General features: G+C 45.6%; 1 protein-coding gene across 1 annotated transcript in view; it reads left to right on the forward strand.

Moving 5' to 3' along the window:
- DDRGK1 (DDRGK domain containing 1) overlaps window positions 1–19,036 on the forward strand; it is a 33,944-nt gene extending 14,908 nt beyond the window's left edge. The window contains exons 5-9 of the mRNA XM_035101173.2: window positions 6,595–6,717; window positions 10,638–10,676; window positions 14,927–14,983; window positions 16,612–16,660; window positions 18,806–19,036. Of these exons, the coding sequence (XP_034957064.2) occupies window positions 6,595–6,717; window positions 10,638–10,676; window positions 14,927–14,983; window positions 16,612–16,660; window positions 18,806–18,978 (441 nt within the window). The 3' untranslated portion in view covers window positions 18,979–19,036. The remainder of the gene's footprint in view (window positions 1–6,594; window positions 6,718–10,637; window positions 10,677–14,926; window positions 14,984–16,611; window positions 16,661–18,805) is intronic.
- The last annotated feature ends 3,994 nt before the right edge of the window (window positions 19,037–23,030 follow it).

Below are 23,030 nucleotides of genomic sequence, written 5' to 3' on the forward strand. Positions count from 1 at the left end.
TGGCGTCACGGCCTCGAGCGCAGGCTGGGGAAGAGGAGGCGAAGGAGGCGCGCTCAGTGCGGTGGGGGCTGAGGCATGGTGGAGTGCCCCGAGCCTCTGGGAGCCGGCAGGAGGAGGAGGAGGCTTGCCGGGTCGTCACCCAGCAGCACGCACAGAGCACCCCGAGCCTCCGGCAGCCAGCAGCAGCAGCACCAATCCCAGAGGCTCGCTGCACACCAGCCAGCCCCTCGCGGCACAGTAGTGTGCCGCGGAACAGCGGTTGAGAAACGCTGCTCTAAGACACCTTAAATTTCATGTGTGGGTGTTTGTACACCCACCCACATATATATATTTTACATATATACAGTGGTGCCTCGCTAGACGAATTTAATTCGTTCCACAGGTCTTTTCTTATAACGAAAAATTCGTCTAGCGAATCCCATAGGAATGCATTGAATTTTTTTTGAATTTTTTTTGCCCATAGGAACGCATTAATTGAATTTCAGTGCATTCCTATGGGAAACCGTGATTCGCTAGACGAATTTTTCGTAAAACGCATTCGTCTAGCGAGGCAACCTCCGCTAGAAAAAACCTTTTGTTAAGCGGAAATTTCGTTAAGCAGGGCATTCGTTAAGCGAGGCACCACTGTATATACATATATATTCTTTTCAAACCCGAACGTCTAACGAGGCTTCTCTGGCCACGATTTGGTTTTCGGACTTTTGGAAGTCGAACGGACTTCCGGAATGGATTCCGTTCAACTTCCAAGGTACCACTGTACTGTATATGTTTATACATACATACACAAACATATAGAAACAGAGAGAGGGAGAGAGAGAGAGAGAGAGAGGGAGAGAGAGAGAGAGAGAGAGAGAGAGAGAGAGAGAGAGAGAGAGAGAGAGAATTGCATAGATGTTTACTAATGCCAAGCAGCATTGGCATGGGAAATTGGGGCACTTAAGGCTTGCACAGAGCTGAGAAACACACACACAGGAGTAAGGCCTTTGGTCTAGTTAGTATTGCCTGCACGGGCTGGCAGCAGCTCTCCAGGGTTTCAGGTAAGGGTCTTCCAGCCCCACCTTCAGATGCTGGGGGTTGAACTTGGGACCTTCTGCATGCCTACGGATTCTTTGCCACTGAGCTACAGACCCCCCCCCCCCTACGCCCCTTGTTCTTCACGTCCCGCATGGGCAGGCAGTCTTCCCCTTCGTCTCTCAACCCCCACCCCCAGTCAGACAGCAGCTGCAGCACCAGCCATATTTCATGGATTCAGTATATTTTACAGGACAGTATAATGTGTGCGAGAGGGTGCCCTCGGTGCAAGTGTACACGAACACATGGGATCGGGCAGGTGGCTCTTCAAAGCCAGTGGCAGCTGACCTGACACTCGGCAAATGTTGTTGGACTACAACTCCCATCATCCCTGACCACTGCCCAAGCTGGGTGGGACTGGTGGGAGTTCCTGCTGGCTTCTTGTGCTCTCTAAGCCCAGTACTGTCTGTTGGTGAAGCAGTATAGAAATGATCCGGATAAATAAAGATTGCATCAACCTGGGACATTCTGCGAGCAAAACCCGTCATTTACCACTAAGCTTGCGACTTAACGGATAAGTCAGCGGGGTGCAAATCGCATAAGGAATGTAGAGATAACTCAATCCGTTTGCAACTGGTAATAAGGTGCAGAAAACTTTAATGCGGAAAACCCGGTTTGCTTTGCCTGAGTTTCCACAGGAGATCGCAGGAATCTCTTGCTTCAAACTGAGCTTTGCATTGCTTATTCTCAGGCTATTTTGTTAACTTCCTCAAAGCAGGGGGGAAATCCCGTTACCAAGCAAAACTAAAGCATTTCCAGGTTCTTCTTTCTTTGTTCACGTGTACAAAAAGCCTCTAACGAACAGTTGGCTGTTTGCAATGTAAAGTTTAGATTCCTTGCTGATTCCAAAGCATAGAAGGGAGGGGGCTAGCCAATAGAAGTGTCAAAGGGAAATTTTGGTTTTCATACATTGCTTCAGCTAAACGTTTTGAAACCTGTTACAGGTAGGTAGCCGTGTTGGTCTGCCGTAGTCAAAACAAAATAAAAAAATTCCTTCCAGTAGCACCTTGGAGACCAACTAAGCTCATGCCAATGACAAACTTAGTTGGTCTCTAAGGTGCTACTGGAAGGAATTTTTTTATTTTCTTTTGAAACTTGTTTCTTGCTTTGAAAAATAAATAAATCAGGCCAGTGGTTCCGAAACGTCACTCTCCTCTCCCCACCACAAACCACTTGAAAATAGTCGAAGGTCTCGGCCAACTATTTGACGATTTTCCTGCCCTGTTTTTAACTGCAAATATATTGCTGCTTCTTTTATTCCTCTATATTGTGCTTTATCGTATGGCAATTTCAATTCCATTGAAACATAGTGGTTCTGGGTAAAGGGAAGTATGGTGTGGGAGGTGGGGCGGCAGACCAGGTAAGGGGCACATGGCACAGACAACTAGTGACTGTGCCGCGCACTCCATTGGGGAGAGGAATTGGGGTCGTCCTATCTGCCTGCCCTCCGGTCTGCGACTGCCTCTTATGAACACTAGGTCGGTCTTGAATAAGACCTCCCTTATCCATAATTTGTTTGTGGTTGAGGAGGCTGCCCTGGTCTGTATTACCGAGACCTGGGTGGGTGAGCAGGGGAGAACTGGTCTCACCCAGCTATGCCCAACTGGGTGCTCTGTCCAGCATCAGAACAGACTTGAGGGTGGCGAAAAGGGAGTTTTTGTGATCCATAGAAATCTTATATATATATATCTCTCTCTCTCTCCAGGATCCCTGTCCACTTCCTGTTGCATTTGGTGTAGGGTAACTGGGACAGATTAGGGATTCTGCTGGTTTGCCGCCTGCCCCTCTGCCTAGCAGTCTCCCTGCCTGAGCTGACAGAGGTGGTATTGAGGATTCCCAGTGTTGGTTCTTAGGGGCTTCAACGTCCATCCCAAGGTGGTGGTCCCAACATGTCATTGGCCTGACTCATGTGGCAGGCCACACTCTGGATCTCGAGATTGTTCAGAAGCTAATCTGAAAGCGGGGGGTGGGGTGGGGGTTGCATCCGTCACTTGTCATGGCTGGATCACTTCCTGGTGAGATTTAGGCGTTCAGCAACTTTCCCTCCACTGCAAAGGGAGATGGCCCACCCTCAGAGGTTGATGGAGCCAGCTGACTTGGGCTAGTGATACAATCACCCAAGTGTCCTCTCCTGCTTCACAGGGCCCACTTGGGTAAAGGTAAAGGACCCCTGGACGTTTGAGTCCAGTCAAAGGCGCCTATGGGGTTGCGGCGCTCATCTCGCTTTCAGGCCAAGGGAGCCGGCATTTGTCCACAGACAGCTTTCCGGGTCATGTGGCCAGCAGGACTAAACCACTTCTGGTGCAACGGGACACCGTGACAGAAACCAGAGCGCACAGAAACATCGTTTACCTTCCCACCTATTCATCTGCTTGCACTGGCGTGGTTTTGAAATGCTAGGTTGGCAGGAGCTGGGACAGAGCAACGGGAGCTCACCCCATTGTGGGGATTCGAACTGCCGACCTTCTGATTGGCAAGCCCAAATAGCTAACTGGTTTAAATCACAGCGCCACCCGCGTCCCATATGCCTTGGCATATACCGGAGGTCAGGGCAATGAAACAAGCCCGGAGACAGCTTGGACACATTTTCAGAAAAACTAGACAAATGCAGTCAGACACCAGGGAGTGCTCAATATCTGCCTGCTCCGTGGCAGGGAAGGCAATGCAGCAAAGAAATGCCACCTGGCAGAAATTTTCTGGGTGGCATGGGCCCTTTTGCCCACTGTTATCAATGGTAGCTCGCTGTGACTTATTTGCAAAGCATTTTAGAAATAAAATCACTTGGACCCACCAAGACCTTGACTCTACTGTTTTGGCAGATGAATCTCAAGAGGAGTTCAGAGCTCTACCTAGTTCTGTTGTTTCGATTAAGTTTCAATTAGCATGGCTCAATGGCATGGACAGGAGGGCATGGTTTGGACTGGGCAGGAATCTGTGCCCTCTGCCCTCGTGGCTGATAAAAACTAGCCGGGAGTAATTATTTTGCACTCATTTTCTAGTCTGGGCTTCCAATATTCTTGCATTTTCTTGGTCAGAAAGAAAGGGGAAGGGGAACACTGATTTTGAGCATTCATGCACATCTCACGCAGTCCTTTCCACAGGTCTTTTCTGGCATTTGAAAAAAACCAAAATGTATATTTTTAAATTGCTTTGTTTCCTCTCAAAAGCCCCAGCGGCTCCGATAGATGCTTCCACCCCACAACCGCCCGTTGCTTCAGCATGCAGCAGCCCTGGGAATTTCCCTTTCGCCCGTGGAGTTTTTTTGTTGGAGGAAATGGTTTACCACGGACACCTGATCAGCGAGAGCAAATATCTCACGTTGCAGAGCTTCAGCTCCTTGTGCGCGGCACGTGATGTGCTGCTGCCAAAAAGCCTCCCTTGTGTTATACACACTCCCCGGGATTTTTTTACATGCAAACCCAATTTTATATCAATAACATTTGAATGCAGCTTATTGGTTTGAAAGGAGAATAAAGGCTCTTAACAAATTGTGCAGGCATTCCCTTGATCTACTGGCCTGGCTCTCCTGTTTTAATTGCAGGGATGGGAAACTTGCTGTGGCCCCAAGATAGTGTTAGAAGCCAGCTCCCATCAGCGCCAGCCAGCATGGCCAATGGATCTTGTCAGGGATGGTGGGTGTTGGAGTACGGAAGCAACTGCAGGGCCTCAAGTTCTCCATCTTTTGTCTGTTGCAGTGGGATTTACTGCGTGTTTTAATTGTGGGTGCTTAAATCTTTGTGTATCTGGTTTCTATAGCTTGCAATCTGTTTAGAAAGCTGTTTTGGCAGTATATAAAATAATTTTCTCATGTTCCCCCACCAAGAGGGAAACCTAGATGATCCAGGGTCTGGAAACCAAGCCTTATGAGGAACAGTTGAGGGAGTTGGGTCTGTTTAGCTTGGAAAAGAGGAGACAGAGGAGATAGGATAGCCATCTTCAAATATCTCAGAGGCTGTCAAATGGAAGAGGGAACAAGCTTGTTTTCTGTTGCTCTGCTCAAACCATTGGCTTCATGTTACAAGAAAGGAGATTCCCATTAAACATCAGGAAGAACTTTCTGACGGTAAAAGCTGTTTGACAGTGGAACAGACACCCACGAGAAATGGTGGCCTCTCCTTCCTTGGAGGTTTTTAAGCAGAGGTTGGATGGCCACCTGTCATGGATGTTTTAGCTGAGATTCCTGCATTGCAGGGCGCTGTACTATCTGATCCTTGGGATCTCTTCCAACTCTACAATTCTATGATTTTAGAGGTTGGTTGTGCCATTGGAACAGAGTTTGCATCTTTGTGGATTTCAGAAATGAACTTGCACTCTTGCACCAAATCGTGGTCAAATCTGATAACTGGGGGGGGGGATGGGAATGATATCTTGGCTTGAGGGGTGGGGATTTCCTCTTCTCTGCGAATGATTAGAGACGGTCTCATGCAAATTGGCAGTGCTGTTTTGTCTATAAGACTGTTGGTTTCCCTTTTGGTCTAAGCCAGCACATGGTGGTGAGCAGTTCTAGAAACAGAACTTCTCAAGAGGCAGCTTGCTAAAATGAAGAGTTCAAAACAGAGGAGGGTTCTCTGGAACTGTCTCCCCCGCCTGCCTCTCCCCTTGGTGAACTGGAGCACTGTCCCCTTGGCAAGGTAAGCAGGAGTCGTGTCGATGAGAAATCCCAGGGAGCTGCCTTAAATCAAGCTAAGTCCGTGGTCCATCTAGTTTGGTCCTGCTCACGCTGACCAGTCATGGCTCTCCAGGGTGGCAGGCAGGAAGTCTCTCCTAGCACCACCTGCAGATGTTGAGAATTGCACCCGAGACCACCTGCCACGGCCCTCTTGACTGCATTGCTTTACTTTTCTGAGCCCTTTCCCTTACTGCCCTGTCACCTTGCTGGAAATCGAAAAGAGGTTTCCTCCGAGTTCTTTTTAAAAAATAACGAAAAGTTTATTGAATTTCCTTTTTTTTTACAAATTGACTTCAAATTATTAAATAGCTTCATGTATTGACTTCCCACCCATACCTCCACAGTGTTTTTGTTTCACAACCTTTTATCCTGTATTACATATCAGACAATCTTCTCTATTGCAGAAATCCCTCTAATACCGTTAAAGTGAGTTTTTAATCTAACACTAGCATTGGCAGCTGGTTGATTTCCCGTTGTTTTACAGCAATCCGTTTGATTCATTGTGACTGCTGTTGTTCGTTTGATTAGCCGCTTGCTACCACCAAGGTTTTATAATCTGCATTGTTTTAAATTCTGCTTGATTGGTTTTTGACTATAATCTTTTACAAGTTTGGGGCTTTTTTGTATTTGGATCTGCGGCGTTTGAATTTGTGCGAGCCGCCTCGAGCCCCAGGGTCTGGGGGAAAGGCAGAATATAAAGAAGTATAGCACTACTAATATAGAGGATGTCTCCCAAGTCACTGGCCGCCCGTAAGCCGTCCTGAGGTGGGTCCAATTGGCAAGATGCGCTTTGCAAAAATATAACAATGCGCCATTAAATAACGCAGTTCTGTCTTCCTCCCCTCGCTTTGCAGGAAGAAGAAAAGAAGAAGGCGAAAGAGGAAGAGGAGAAGCGGGAATATGAGGAATACCTGAAGCTGAAGGAGAGTTTTGTGGTGGAAGAAGAAGGAGAGGATGAAGGCATGACTGAAGAAGAGGTAGGTTTGGCTGGGCTGGAGCGCAATGACCGGCTTGAGGGATGGTTGTAGGTGCTTCTCTTGAATAGATACAAAAGGTTGGATCCAGCTATGGCAGACACCTGATTAGACTAAGTCGCACATTTCAGTGGTCTACCTTGAGTCTTGACTTTGCTGACTTCACCCCAAAGACTTAAGGGCTCAGAAGGCTTCTCTTTTTTTATAAATATATTTATTGATTTTTTTCAACAATACAACATAAAAAAACAAAACAAGAAAAACACTATACATACACAACATAAGCAAATATCAACATTACAACAAAAAACAAAAATATTTCCAATCAATCTTATATCACATATCTTTGTCAACTTCCTCCATTCCCTCCCAACTACGTTTCTATATATAATTTTCTTAATACTTTCCAGATCTTGATTCCAATCTTTTTAATAATTATTTAAACCTATTAATACTCTTAATAACTTATCCATACAATAAATCTCTTATACTTCTCTTAAAATATAAATCTATTCTAATAAAATCTTTAAAAATCAATACCATAATAACACTTAACTAAATCTTAATACACAATACACTTAACTAACACTCTTCTACAACCTCCTTTTACTTCCAAATCTGTAGCTAAATACTGCTAATCTTACAATTCTTCTCTAAATAAACTTTAAATTTCTTCCAATCATCTTCCACCGATTCTTCCCCCAGAAGGCTTCTTTTTCCAGGTGAAATCCGTGTACGTCAGAGAGGGTCGCGGCACGTCAGCCGCGGAAGGTGGAATGATTAGATTGCCAGAGGACATGATGCCAAAGACCCCCATTTAGATGAAGAACTACGGCACGTTAGGAAGAAGTCAGGTTCCTAAAAGCAAAGATACATAAGAATCAATCAAAGTGACTCCCAGTTAGTGCTGGCATTTCAGCCAATGGGTCAGTTGAATAGTGTTAATTGGACGGTCGGCCGACCCACTTGTTATTTGGCTGCAGTCCAGTATTATCAGATATCCCCCAAAACGTCACTGTCTCAGTTGCGACAATCATTCTCGGCTTAGTAAACCAGAATTTATGAAGCTTAGGAGTAAGTGTCTTCCCGCGGCAGGCAGGCTTCTTTGTGAATATCCTCGCTTGCGTGACGCCCGGTTTCGTCCAAAGCAGAGAACTTTCCCCTAATGTCAATTAACAAATAGGATAATGAGCCAGGATAAGACGCTCCTTGAGTGATCCTTGGGCACTGGGCAGCCTTAATCTATCTTATTTTGCAGGGCTGTTGTGGGACTCTGTAAGGAGGTAATAAATTAAATGGTTACATGTCTTTCAACAAAAAACAACTATTTCTCTGTAATAATATAATTGCTTTTTTTAAAAAAAATGAAATAGCAGTATCGCTGCACAATAACTGCTATCTGCCTTTTGGTTTGTAACTGACACTCAGACCTCTTCATAATTTTATTCTTCGTTGATGTCATAATGCTAAATTGATTTTTTTTATAAGAAAACATATATTTTGATAAAACACTGTGATTCTTTTTGAGATTCCTGCGTTGCAGGGATTTGGGGTAGATGACCCTTGGGGTCCCTTCCAACTCTACGATTCTATGATTTGACTGGCTAGTGGAGAAATCTTTTTTGGACTGGTCAGATACCCAGCCCTTCTCTCACCGGCTTCTGCTTAGGCTGTACGTCGGTCTAAAAAAAAAAATCACCAGGAGCACAGAAGGTTCAGGATTCAACTCCGTAGAGTCTTAGTAATTCAGTGCCTGCTGCCGTTGAATCATTAAACAAAAGGCACAGTGTCAGCCCAAGTCTCTTTCATGTCGATTGTTGCAGCCCATCAATGCCGCCAGCTGAATTCTGCTCTTGGGTGGAACATGAACAGACTGTGCTGGAAGTGAGGGTGTGAAACAATTTCCTCTATTAAGAGCAAAAACAATCTTGAGTAGGTGGCAACCTTCTAAGGCAGGCATAGGCAAACTCGGCCCTCCAGATGTTTTGCGACTACAACTCCCATCATCCCTGACCACGGGTCCTGTTAGCTAGGGATGATGGGAGTTGTAGTCCCAAAACATCTGGAGGGCCGAGTTTGCCTATGCCTGTTCTAAGGTCATGTCGCATGAATTTTCATTTTCTCTTGTGCCAAAGTGTGTGTTTTTTTTATTGCAAGCTTATGGATCAAGTGATAGTCCTTTTCCCATTGTTTTATTTACAAAGGGTGATGGCCAACATAGTCCTACTCAGAGTAGACCCACTGAAATTGGTTGGCGTAAGTGTGACTGCATTGGATTTCACCCAAAGATATTCAGTGCTGTTAGAATATTTATGATACCAAAAAAGTGCAGACCACTTAATACCTCCTGCATTTACTAAGTTCCCTATGCCAAATTAGAAAAAGTGATTCGACCCCACCCCAAGGTGATGATACCCTACGGTCTTTTGGTAGCTTGCGAAATAGACTTGCCATCTTTGATGAATTCCGTTATTTTGCAAACAGTATTTTGGGGCAGGGATGAGCCAGTCTGGTTCATAAATATCTATCATGTTAGATTCCAGAGTAGCTTTATTTCTCCTCATTTTGTCGTTGACCAATAACATTTTGGCTGGTACATATTTCTAAACGCATATATCAGGCATAATAAAAAAATAAAATAAATGTAAGTGTTACAACTGCTGCATTTTTAGCACTTAGGCTGCAATTCTCTGCCCAATTACATGGGAATAAGTCCCATTGAACTCACAGTTACTTCTGAATAGACACCTTTGCCCTATAGATTCTGATCCAAATTAATGGCTACCAATATGGCTACCAGGATGATATCCTCTTTTCTTAAAAAAAAAATCTATTTAATGCAGTTTGGTTTTTTTAAAAAAAGCATGTTCATACAGTAGTTACAAGGAGCTGTCCTTAAAAAATGTCATATAGGATTTTGGTGCTCTCTTTTGTGTCTGTCTAATTTCATTTTTTTTAAAAGGAAGAAGTCAGTTGAGTACATAAACAGACAAAAAAAACCTTGAGCCTGCTCCAAAATAGTGGCGTGATTTGGTGGCCGTACAATAAGAGTTAAAACATTATGCCTCTGAGCACATGCTCAGTCCAGGAATTTATGGCCGGTGCCAGAACCAAGCCCACAAGGCCTTTCATATGAAAATCCATTCCTGGTCCTCTGTCTCTCTCCCTGCTACCAGCATTATTTACCATCAGTTTTAAACCATTGCTCTTGTTAAACGATGGGGAATCCGAAATCCAGAGCAATATACCCCAAATCATCGGAGAGATATGCCAAGTGGTCTGCCCACCCCTGCGATTGTGTACAGGGGGGCTTTAAAAATATATATATGCAAAGAGAACGGGAGGAAGTCCCTGCCCCAATGAGCTTACAAACTCACCAGTTGAGGAGATTGCAGAGGGTAGACCGAGGCAAGGGGACTGCAGAGGTGCAGTCACACAAAACTGGGCTTCGGGTTGTGAGTTTTCGGGAGGGATTTGAAGAGGAAGGAGGAGGTGAGAGAGACCATGAGTAAGATTTCGGGGAGGGAGCCCCAGGCATAAGTTCCTAACGAATGCACAGCCGTCTGAAGGCAGCACATTTTTGCGTGGCGCCGTCTACGAAAGTCATGCATGAGCCAATTTCATGGCACATGGAAGCAAGACCTTGTCTCTCGGCGGTGGTGGAAAGCTTTTTAAGCCACTTCAGACAAAATCCACAATAAACCGGGTGATCAGTTGCAGGGCAGAAATTTTTCCGAAAGCAGAATTACCTACCCGGACATTCCTAACTCCAAGGAGGCTACGCATACTTAAGCAATGAGGGCCTTCTGTCCCCGACACGGTTGGCCCTTTGCGTAGAAATCCAGGCAGAGATTGGTTTTATAATCTATTGCTTTTTTCCCCAGCGGCATCAGATTAATAATAGTTTCTTTTGCTGTACCTAGTCCCGTAGCTTCGTATCAGAACTTCTCGACTACATCAAGGTATGTTACACTCCCTTTGCTCTTTCCCTTTAACAATGAATATAATCCCTTTGCGCTGCAGATCTGTTGCTCAACAATCAAAGCGCCTTGCTCTCTCGCATAAAGAGTTGTGTCTCTTGTAAGCTACTTTCTGCACTGCATCTGTAAAATGGGTTCAGCTTGGTCTGCGGCAAAGAGTGCTGCAGTGACTTTCTTCGATACTCTGCCCCTTCGGTCGCTCGTGTTCGTCAGCAGAACTGGGGTCTGTATCTGCCGTTTGCAAGCCCAAACCACAGCTGCAGAACACACTCCTGGTAGTCTCCTTCTTTGGAGGTTTTTTTAAACAGAGGTTGGACGGCCACCTGCCAGGGTTTCTCCAGCTCTGATTTCCTGCATTGTGTGGGGTTGGGCTAGATGACCCTTTGGTTCCCTTCCAAGTGTACAGTTCTGTGATTCTATGAGCTTTGCAGCCTGTGTGCCGGGAGAATGAAAGAAAAAGAAGTGGCAGGAATATGAGAATACAAGCAAGGAAGGGCTAATGGCTTGCAGGGGAGGAAGTTTCAATGACTTGCCCCATTTTGGTCAGACGTATAACCTTCTCTTAATCATTAAGCTCAGGGAAAGCTGGCTTTTACGGTTTGTAGCAGAGGGGCAATGCACAGCACTGATTGGTCAGCATTTGGGACAACAAGCCTTTCTACTTGATAGTGATATTTTTTTAAAAAAGTTTTAAGAAAACGGATTGGGGCATTTGAGGGGAAAACCCAACTCACCCACACAATACATGAAGCACCAAAGAAATGTTTCATTGGATAAGTTTGTCATGAGCTTGGGAATAAAAAATACAACACAGTCAGGCAGCTTTGAAATTGACTTTGGTTTGGGAACTAAAGGCAGGGGGAAGCTGAACTCTGGGGAAATGCACAGACCTTCCTCTTGTTTGTACACACTGTGTATATTTGCGTTAGTGGGTAGGAAAGAGATTTGAAAAGGGCCATTATTGCAATAGTGGGGAACCTGTGGCTATCTAGATGCTGGCGAATTTAGCTCCCGGCATGGCCACTGGTCGTGCTTGATGGTGGGAGGGTGCCAGGTTTCTCAGCCCTGGTTTATCCTTTAAATTGACAACTACGTATTGCAGGGGGGGGGCATTTGCAGAGGAATCCAAGTGAAGTGTGTATGTACTTGTGGCACGGCGCTGTGCGGCAAGGACCATCCAGATGGAGGAATCAACTCTTTCTTCTCAAAAGTACACTTACAAGTTAGGAAAAAGGCATGTCCATCAGTCCTGCATTGCTCAGTGACTCCTAGGTACACAGTGAGGCAGTTGCGGCAACACAGAGGCCTTGCCCCCAACCTCAGCTTCTGTATCTCCCCCACCTGAGCTGTGCGCAAGCAGGTAAAAGCTACACCTGCATGCAACCTGCTTCTGCTCCTCCCGCTTCAATCGTCTCCTGGCCCTCGAAGACAGTAGAGCAGGAGAGGTGTGGAATCATTGACACTACATCAGCCTGACCTCTCTCTCCCACCTGTCCTTGACTCTCCAATCCTGTAGCTTCTCCTGCCTCTGACTCTCATCTCCCAGCCATTACAGGCTCTTCCCAGGCCACCGATCCCTTCTTCCACATCGGTCTCCAACCCCCTTTCTCGCAGTGCCCCCTCATCAGTGTCTAGCCAGTCCCCCGACAGCTTAACACGAGGCCAGGATTCTCATCTCTGCCTCGTATTGTCAAGTTCCTTCCTTTGTGATTCTCCTGTTTCTATGGTGAATGAATCCGTACACCCCACCCCCTGCCCGCTCAAAGCACATTTTACTCGATTAAGGTCACATAAAACCTGTAACGCTGCTTCCCCTCCCTGTTCTTGCCCATCAGGCTTTCAAACCTGAAAGCCTTAAACCACCAAGTTTAGTACTTGAAGCAATCCCTCCCACGCAGCCCAAATGAAAGCAGGAGATCTTGCCTTTCGTCGGATCTCTGCTAACTGAAAGCTTTTCTCAAGAGGAGAAAAAGCAGAGCACAAAACACCAATTCTGGCTTTGGCATTAGCTAGTTGGCAGGACAGCGGCTGTTTGTAAGAAGAGCTCTCTTGGATCAGGGCAGTTGCCCGTCAGCTCCAGCCTCCTGCTCTCACAGTAGCCAGCCAGATGCGTGCGAAAAGCCCGTTCAGCAGGACCTGAGTGCTTGTTCCTCTGAGGCATGAACAGGGTGGAGGAGAGATTGTCGGCACGCATACGCAGACTAAGATTGCTTGGGGAAAACCCTGGAGAGGAAGGGGACTTAGACGGCTGTGGGAAGGCAGTGACCTTCAGTCTTGGAACCTGCTTCATGGGAGCAAGACCTGCTGGAGAGTTGCTGCGCTCATTAGGGCTGTAGTAGTAGTAGTAGTAATGATGATGATGATGATGATAATTTTTTATTTATTTATACCCCGCTTATCTGGCTGGGTTTCCCCAGCCACTCTGGTGGCTCCTAACATAATATTAAATAGACAATAAAACACGAAACATTAACGACTTCCCTAAACAGGGCTGCCTTCAGATTTTTTCTAAAAGTCAGGTAGTTGTTTTTGACATCTGATGGGAGGGTGTTCCACAGGACGGGTGCCACCACCGAGAAGGGCCTCTGCCTGGTTCCCTACAACCTCACTTCTCGCAGGGAGGGAACCGCCAGAAGGCCCTCGGCGCTGGACCTCAGTGTCCAAGCTGAACGATGGGGGTGGAGACACCCTTCACGTATACTGGGCCGAGGCCGTTTAGGGCTTTAAAGGTCAGCACCAAACTTCGTCACTCTTGTGCAGATCACGTTTTTGCTAATAAAGAGTTAACTCCAACGTGCACAGTGTGATTTACTGCCGGCTAGCTCCTCACACGCCTGCTCCCTATCACCAACCTGGTCAGCAATCTGGCTGCAGCTTTATGAGCCAGTTGAAGTTTCTGAGCCCTTTTTAAAGGCAGCCCCATGTAGAGCAGGTTGCAGTAATCCAAGCGGGGTGGAACTAAGGCATGTGCTGGCACATCAGACATCTCAAGGAACGGGCTCAGCCGGCACACTAGCTTTAACTGTGCCAATTCACTCCTGGCTACCGCAGAGACTTGAGTATCCATGCTCAGGGCTGAGTCCAGGAGCATGTGCTAACTGCAAGCCTCAGGAGGAGTCTTGCGCCACCCAGCACAGGCTGAATCCCTATTCCCTGTTCTGCCTTACACGACTGACCAAGACTTTTGATTTCGTTCACCCTCATCCAGTCCACCACGGCTGTTGCTGTGCAGGTGACTATGGGCTGCCGGGAGCGGGCAGGCAGGATCCTGGCTGCGTCGTTCTGGCAGAGCTGGTGCCCAGCTGAGCAGGACCGCAGTTGGCATTCTTCCCCTTAATCCCTTTAGAAGAAGATATGCAGAACCCTGGCAGTTCCAAGCTCTGAGAACTGGTTTTCATGGACTGGTTCCAGTTCAGTATGTTCAGTCCATAATGCTCAGTTCTCTAGCTCGGCTGCATCTGACTTCATAACTTGGGGACTTGGAAAGGCTGGCCTTTATCCGATGAGATGGGTTTATTGTTTACACACTGTACATTTCCCTTTCCTTTTTTAAGGACTGCTGTTCACATTGGTTATTGTTTTTTAGCCAACTTTGCGTTTGGAAAAGTGTCTGTAGGGATAATAATCTTACTGTGCCCAATGTAAAATTTGGGCTGTTTTCCACTGAGTTGCAATTACTGCTCATGCTGCTGAGATCAAGCAGAAAACCATTTATTTTGACAAATGTACAGTGGTACCTCGCTTAACGAATGCCCCGCTTAAAGAAATTTCCGCTTAACGAAAGGATTTTTCGAGCGGAGGTTGCCTCGCTAGACGAATTCGTTTTATGAAAAATTTGCCTAGCAAATCGCGGTTTCCCATAGGAATGCATTGAAATTCAATTAATGTGTTCCTATGGGGGGGGGAATTAAAAAAAAATCAATGCATTCCTATGGGATTCGCTAGCCGAATTTTTCGTTATAAGAAAAGACCCGTGGAACGAATTAAATTCGTCTAGCGAGGCACCACTGTATTTACATTGGTATCATCAAAAAATATTCAGCGGCATTAATCTTGGATAGCAAATAATAGTTTCTTTAGCAATATTTATCATTTCTGTCAAAACTAAATTCTCAAAATCTTTCACCATAATATAGTACTGTATGTACCCAAGTCCAGTTTGTGTTAAAATAAAGCTGCAAAATGTGCATTGTTTGACTCGCTAATTTCAGCTGTTTGCCTCTTCCTCATAGAGTGCCAAAGTGGTTCTTTTGGAGGACCTGGCCTCCCACCTGGGCATCAGGACACAGGTACGTGTTTGCAGGCCAGGCCACAGCATCAGCAACAGAGACACCGCCAATCCCATCCATATGTTTTGACACCAACCTCATGGAATGGTGTCCTATTAGGACTGCATATGCTCGCCGTTGACAACCAGCGACATTCACTGGGGGAATGCGCTACCCTGTGTTATCACAGCACAGGGGAAGGGTTCCTGAATGTAATGAGAAAATTTGACACAGTAAATGAGAAAGCCCTAAATCTAGGATTCTCGCCAAATGCCACTCTTGCTGTGGATTCTGCAAAAACCAACAAAAATGTGCGCCATTGCATCTGGGATACCTAGTTGCAAAATTATATAAGTGCAGCTTCTATTTTTCAACTTTTAGAAGCAGGGCAGGATCTTCTTCTTGGTGATCATCTGATCCATCTGACTATTCCAAAATTTAGGAAAGCATTTAGGTAAAGAGACCCCTGAACTAATTAGGTCCAGTTGTGACCGACTCTGGGGTTGCGGCGCTCATTGGCGTTATTGGCCAAGGGAGCCAGCGTACAGCTTCCAGGTCATGTGGCCAGCATGACAAAGCCGCTTCTGGCGAACCAGGGCAGCACATGGAAACGCCATTTACCTTCCCGCTGTAGCGGTACCTATTTATCTACTTGCACTTTGACGTGCTTTCCAACTGCTAGGTTGGCAGGAGCTGGGACCGAGCAATGGGAGCTCACCTCATCGCGGGGATTCAAACTGCCGACCTTCTGATCGGCAAGCCCTAGGTTCAGTGGTTTAACCCACAGCGCCACCCACATTTACCCAGGCTAAATTAAATGTGCTTCCATCTGCAGTACTGGAGGGTACGGTAGTTACAACGATGCTATACAGTGGGCGCTTATGCCCCTGTCAAACAGAGAAAATAGAAAATGTGGAACATGTTTTATTGCATGTCCTGTTCTTCCTATTGTGATATCCGCCACCATTTCACTAATCCAATTTTACAAAGTATACCAGGCAGATCTGAAGTGTTTTATATTGATTATCTTTTGGCTGACCAGTCTCCCGAGATTACCGCCAAGGTAGCTAGTTTTTGTGTGGCAGTGATAGCTTGTCGGCGCAGGACCTTGTCCTGACTTTAAATTGCTAACACCTTAAGTTGCTCCTCGTCATTAAATTATAATTGCTTTATAGTTCTCCCATCTGTTTTTATATTCTGCATTGTTTTTAAATTCTGTATTTAATATTGTACTTAATGTATCATACTGTGTTTTATGTATTTTCCTTTCTTCCTACCTTCTCAACATGTTATTGATTGAAATAAGTACATTTATAGGCATTCCTCTTCACCTTTAATGTATGCTGATGTGTAAGAGAAATGCAGATTTCCCGAGGTCCAATCCCCAACCCCTGCCAGGAAGCAGCCCTTACTGAAATCCTGGGGAGCCACTGCCAGTGATCCTGAGCTACGTGGACCAATGGCTTGACTTGACCACTTCCTGGGTTCCTCTCTTTTGACTGGCTCCTGTGCTTTCTGGGTGTCCCCTGAAGCAGACACTTGCCGGGCCTTTGTGGAAAGGCTGGTGTGTTGTGGTGTTGTCTGAAAACATGCCTCTGCACCTGGAAATGTGATATTCGCTGCTTACGGGGTTTGTTTTTCCTCAACAGGATGCAATCAACAGAGTGCAAGACCTGATGACAGATGGAACGCTCACAGGTAACAGTGAAAACATTATGGGGCTCAATCGCTTTGTTTAGACTGAAGCAGCAATGTAGTAGCAGCAGCACCTGAACATCTCGAGTTGATTATTTTTGATATTCAGCTGCTGTTTCAGCTTGGTAACATCCCAGTGCTGAAAATGTCAGCCGTCGGAGTAAAAATAGTTGCAGATGGTTCCAAATTGTTGTTGTTGTTTAGTCATTTCCAACTCTTTGTGACCCCATAGACCAGAGCACGCCAAGCACTCCTGTCTTCCACTGCCTCAGACTCATGTTGGTAGCTTCGAGAACATTGTCCAACCATCTCATCCTCTGTCGTTCCTTTCTCTTTGTGCCCTCAATCTTTCCCAACATCAGAGTCTTTTCCAGGGAGTCTTCTCTTCTCATGAGGTGGCCAAAGTATTGGAGCCTCAGCTTCACGATCTGTCCTTCCAGTGAGCACTCAGGGCTGATTTCCTTCAGAATGGACAGGTTTGATCTTCTTGCAGTCCACGGGACTCTCAAGAGTCTCCTCCAGCACCATAATGCAAAAGTATCAATTCTTCCGCAATCAGCCTTCTTTATGGTCCAGCTCTCACTTTCATACATCCAAATAAGCCAACTCAAACATCAAGGATTACTTCTGAGAAGACTCAGGTCTGGCCATTGTTGTTGGCTGACCAAAATCTGAGATAGTAGAAATAAATTTTGGTGGGTCGAATCCCCACTCAGCCACAGAGCTCAGGCCATTCGTTGCATCTCAGTCTAACGTAGCTGACAAGCCTTTTGGTGAGGATGAAAAAAGGAGAGAGGTGTTAAAGCAGGTCCTTGGAAGAAAGGCTGGGAATGTTATATAGAAGCAAATCTTCTGCATAACAGTTGATGGAGAGGATGCCGCAAAGAGCAGGAGTGCTGCTGCCTTCATGCCCTGCTGTTGGCTTCCCAATAACACATTTTTGCCCACTTTGGGTTCATCAAGACTTCCTGTTGTGCCACATTTCCAGGCACAGGTCTGTGCTTTAAAGCTCCACATCCAAGCGGGATTTGTTTGTTTGTTTGCCCTGCTGCTTTCCTTCCAAAAACCTGCTCTTTACCACTGAATCAGAGCAAACAGCAATCTGCAGAAAACCCGAATTGTCATTGGTTCTAAGTCAGCATTAAAGATCAGGTTTTCCTAGGGAAAGTGGCAGGGCACCAAAAAAATGCTCGGACAGAGCTTTTAAGCATGGACCTTCGGCCAGAAAACAAGAGGCAAAAAGTTTGTGTGGATGACCACTAATGGGAACAGGTATATGGGCTAGGTGGGCTCTGAGTCGGATCAAGCAGACCAATTATAGTCGGATATGGCATTTTTTTAAGGGCTTGCTTTGTTTGTCCTGCTGTTTTTAATTTTTTAAAAAACTTGTAAATCAGCCCACAAAATTTAACTAGTTTGCAGGAATTTCTGTTTGCAAGCTGGGGACAGAGGAGGCCTCCTTCCTCCAACAGCCTAAGAATAATAGTAGTAGTAGTAATAATAATAATAATAATAATAATAATAATAATAATAATAATAATAATTTTTATTCCGCTCATCTGACTGGGTTGCCCCAGTCACTCTGGGCGGCTGCCAGCGAAATATTAAAAACACAACAAAACATCAACCATTAAAAACTTCCCTGAACAGGGCTGCCTTCAGATGTCTTCTGAAAGTCAAATAGTTTTTACCTGTTTCACATCTGGTGGGAGGACATTCCACAGGGAGGGTGCCAAGAAGCCTGCTGCATTCCTATACTGGGGTGGAGGAGATTCTTAAAAAGAAGGCTGATTGAATTTTTGTAGAAGGGGCCATCAACTCTTTCCTCCTCCATCAAGCGACTTGCTCCAGGCAACACATCCTGCCTCGCCCTTGGCTGGTGATGATAGAGTGATGTAGGCAAAGCTGCCAAGAAGAGTAAAAGCAACCCCCCCCCCAACTCCCATTAATTAGCGGAACACTTAAAATCACATTTAGGGCCCTAATGGAACCAATTTGTCAATTAGAGGTTACAGGCCTACTATTTATATCTTGCAGCCGAACCCAAACCTTTGGAGACGGGCTGATTAAGAAATCCTAGCTAGGCAGTAAAACAAAAGTAAAAAGTGCAGCCTGTGGAGCTTAATTCCGGTTTGGCCTTGCCTCTAGGCGTAATCGACGACAGAGGAAAGTTCATCTACATCACGACGGAGGAAATGACAGCCGTGGCCGACTTCATTCGGCGGAGGGGACGCGTCTCCATTACAGAACTGGCTCAGCAGAGCAATTCTCTCATCAACCTAGAACCTGAGGCCAGAGCAATCGCTAAGGGGGTGGCATAAAAAGGCATTATTGTTTTTTTACACTCACAGAGGAAATAAAAGTGTGGTTATAAAACGGGTAAGGTCTCCATCGAGTTTTTGTTGTCCTCCCTCTTGTCATTTCATTTATACGCCACTTAATGCCACAATGGCTTCTAAGCAAAAGAAAAAAATTCCTTCCTTTAGCACCTTAGAGACCAACTATGTTTGTCATTGGCATGAGCTTTCATGTGCATGCACACTTCTTCCGATACCATATTCTTCACTTCTTCAAATACCAGATTCTTCAGATATCTGAAGAAGTGTGCATGCACACGAAAGCTCATACCAATGAGAAGAAGAAGAAGAGTTTGGATTTGATATCCCGCTTTATCACTACCCGAAGGAGTCTCAAGGTGGCTAATAATCTCCTTTCCCTTCCTCCTCCACAACAAACACTCTGTGAGGTGAGTGGGGCTGAGAGACTTCAGAGAAGTGTGACTAGCCCAAGGTCACCCAGCAGCTGCATGTGGAGGAGCGGAGACGCGAACCCGGTTCCCCAGATTACAAGTCTACCGCTCTTAACCACTACACCACACTGGCTCTCTTCTGTAACAAACTTAGTTGGTCACTAAGGTGCTACTGGAAGGATTTGTTTTCTTTTGTTTCGACTACAGCAGACCAACACGGCTACCTACCTGTAACAGCTTCTAAGCAGTTTACAAAACCCAAATGCCAACCATACAACGTTATTAAAATGTGGTGTCGTTTTATGTACTTTCTTATGCTTGCTCAGTACCATACAGAATCAAAAGATGGGTGTTGTCGCAGTTTTTTTAAATAAAAAAAATCAGAATAATTAAAATACATAATGAAGTGGTCTCTTTATAAACTGCAATAAAATAATCAAATTAAAACAGCATATCAATTAAAACAGGAGACTCGGGTGAAGAAATCACCCGATTTCTTGGCGAAAGGCCAAAATAGTGTGTAAAAAAAAAGTAAACATGTATATACATATATATATACTGTGTATATACCGTCTTTCCCACATTTTAAGACACCGTCTTATCACTTTTTTTCCTCAAAAAAACACTGGGTGGCTTATTTTCAGGGAATGTCTTACTGGTATTTTTATTACATCAGGAGCAGTGCCCCTCTTTCTCCCTGTCTCCCTGCGGGGCAGGACTCTTGACTGAAAGAAAATGACGGGCAACAGCCACCACCAAGCTCCATGAGAGGGAGTCTGAGGGAAGGGAGGTGTGTGCATCGCTGGCCCAGCCCTCTCTCCCTGGCCCTGGGATGTTCGTGAGGGAGGGAAGGAGCTCCTCCGAAGGGCTGCTCTCTCTCTCTCTCCCCTCCCAGGTGGGGACTCACTTAATAGCAATCTGCTACACTGGAGCTTCTTAAATTTAAACCAGTACAGTATAATGGAATCTATCTGTGTGATGCAGTCGTAGCAGTAGCCTATACTAAAGCAAATAAGGATCTCTACCAGCCAGCCAACTGCCCAAGACTTAAGAGCGAAAGTTCCAACAATGTAGCACTTTGTAGCACTGATAGCAAAGAGGCTACCGGCTGAGATACTGTAGAAAACAAAGCAGCCAGCTGAGCAGCAATTAAGATGGTAAATGGTAGCAATTAAGTAGCAATTGAGCCAGCAGAAAGCGGGGTGAGATAATCTGCTGGTCCTAACAACCCGTCCGTGTTTCTCTTACCCACAAAATGTTAACTTTTGTGTAGGGTGTAGGGCAGTGTTTAGCAGCTCCTAAACAGCGAGAAGGGGAAAGTCCTTAATCCCCAGGGCAAGGACTGCGCCACCGGCAGCGATCCCGGTACCGGTACAAATCCTTAAAGGGGAAGCTCTACAGACAAGCAATGGAAAGAAAAAAGAATCCTCACTTTTTAAAAGGCTATTAAAAGGGGGAAAGGTGGGGGGAAGCGAGAGGTGGGCTGTGTGTATGTGTGTGTGTGTGTGTGTGTGAGAGAGAGAGAGAGAGAGAGAGGCGGGGGGGGGGGAGAGAGAGACGCGCACACAGAGTCTCTCCCTAAAGGGGAAGGCAGCGTCTTCAATCGCCCCTCTTTTTTCCCTCGTGCTTTCATCTTCTCCCCACCGCAAATGCCACTTTTCTCCTCTTCACCAAGCAAGCAGAGCTCACACAGCCTAGCTAAAAAAAAATATTTTGGAATCCTTTTACAGGTATTTTAAAAAATGCTTACAGAAACAGGAGGGGGAATCACGAGGCTGCAGGAACGGCTCTACGGTGCATTTTTACAAGCTTTTAAAAGAAATACGTGTCTTTGGAGCGACAGTAAAATGGGGAGAGATTTTTATGGGGGAGAGTTGGCTGGCGGGAGGTGGGAAGGGTCTATCACTATGTCTTATTTTCGGGTTATGGCTTATATCGCGCAACTGCTTAGAAATCCTGCTATGTCTTATATTATGGCTACGTCTTAAAAAGGGGGAAACACGGTATGTGTGTGTGTGTGTGTGTGTGTGTGTGTGTGTGTGTGTGTATGAGACAAATAATTTTGTTTGTTAAGTGGTGATCATCATTCCCTCTGCTCCTTTTCACACCCTGAGTGCCATTGTCTCTATAGTCAAACCAGTGTCACCGTCCACAAGAGAGAGGTATTGGTAGGATTGAACAAACCCGCAGGTTTGCAGAAGTCCAAAAAATAAAAATAAAATAATGTTTCAGGAGGGGAGAGAACTGCCAGAAAAGCAGAGGAGACCTCCAGACAGCATTATGAGGGCTTTGGTGTAATATTTGGAATTAGGGGGCATTCAATAAAGTTGAGTAAACACTTACAATCGACGTAAAAAGGATAAGGGAATACTATTGGATATAAAGAATTTGATATAACGGGTAATATAGCAAGCAGGGGAAGGAAATGTGTTAAAAACCAGAAGACGTTGGGGGGGGGGGAAATCTGGGGACTCTTCAGTATGTGATTTGATAAGTTATTATAATGATGGAATAGTAAAACCTAATAAAAAATTATTTAAAAACAATAAAGTTGAACGGAAGGTTCCAGAGAAACAAAAGGAAGTCCTTTTTTAAACAGGTGGCAGAGGGCTTTGTGGGTGCCAGAGGAAGACCACAAGGATACCATTGGACCCACAGTGCCACACTGACAACCCCTGGAGTAGGCTCACGGTTTTAGGGCAGAAATACTACCCAGATAGCACATCTTGCCGGATTATTAGAAGTAGCAGGGTAGTACACAAAATCCAACAAAGATGTCTTACATTATAGATGCAGAGCCACTGCCTATTTAATACACAGCACATTTTCTGGTTTCTGGGGAGCATTGAATGTATATTAAATGTATGTTAAACCACAGAGTCTAGGGCTTGCTGATCAGAAGGTCGGCGGTTCGAATCCCCGCGATGGGGTGAGCTCCCGTTGCTCAGTCCCAGCTCCTGCCAACCTAGCATTTCGAAAGCACACCAGTGCGAGTAGATAAATAGGTGGGAAGGTAAACGATGTTTCTGTGCGCTCTGGTTTCTGTCACGGTGTTCCGTCGCACCAGAAGCGGTTTAGTCCTGCTGGCCACATGACCCGGAAAGCTGTCTGTGGGCAAACGCCGGCTCCCTTGGCCTGAAAGCGAGATGAGCGCCGCAACCCCATAGTCACCTTTGACTGGACTCAAACGTCCAGGGGTCCTTTACCTTTACCCGTTGCTCCCGGTGTAATAATAATAATAATAATAATAATAATAATAATAATAATAATAATAATAATAATAATAATTTATTATTTATACCCCGCCCATCTGGCTTAGTCAGTCATGCTGGCCACATGACCCAGAAGCTGTACAAGCGAGTAAAGTGAGATGAGCGCCAGAACCCCAGAGTCGTCTGCGACTGGACCTAACGGTCAGGGGTCCCTTTACCTTTTTACTTCTGTCAAAAATCCCTGTTGGAGTACTTGAATCTCAGTGCCATCTTGCTCAGAAGTTGAACTGAAGTGTTCCAAGTCGAATCACCCGTGTGATTTTTGAAAATTGAATAATTTGGTGAAAGCTCTGTGCAACTAGATAGCTCCCCACCCCCCAATGACATATAGCCGCCTTGGTGGAAGATTTCA

The sequence above is a fragment of the Zootoca vivipara genome, chromosome 9 (assembly GCF_963506605.1).
Source record: "Zootoca vivipara chromosome 9, rZooViv1.1, whole genome shotgun sequence".
Taxonomy (NCBI): Eukaryota; Metazoa; Chordata; class Lepidosauria; order Squamata; family Lacertidae; genus Zootoca; species Zootoca vivipara.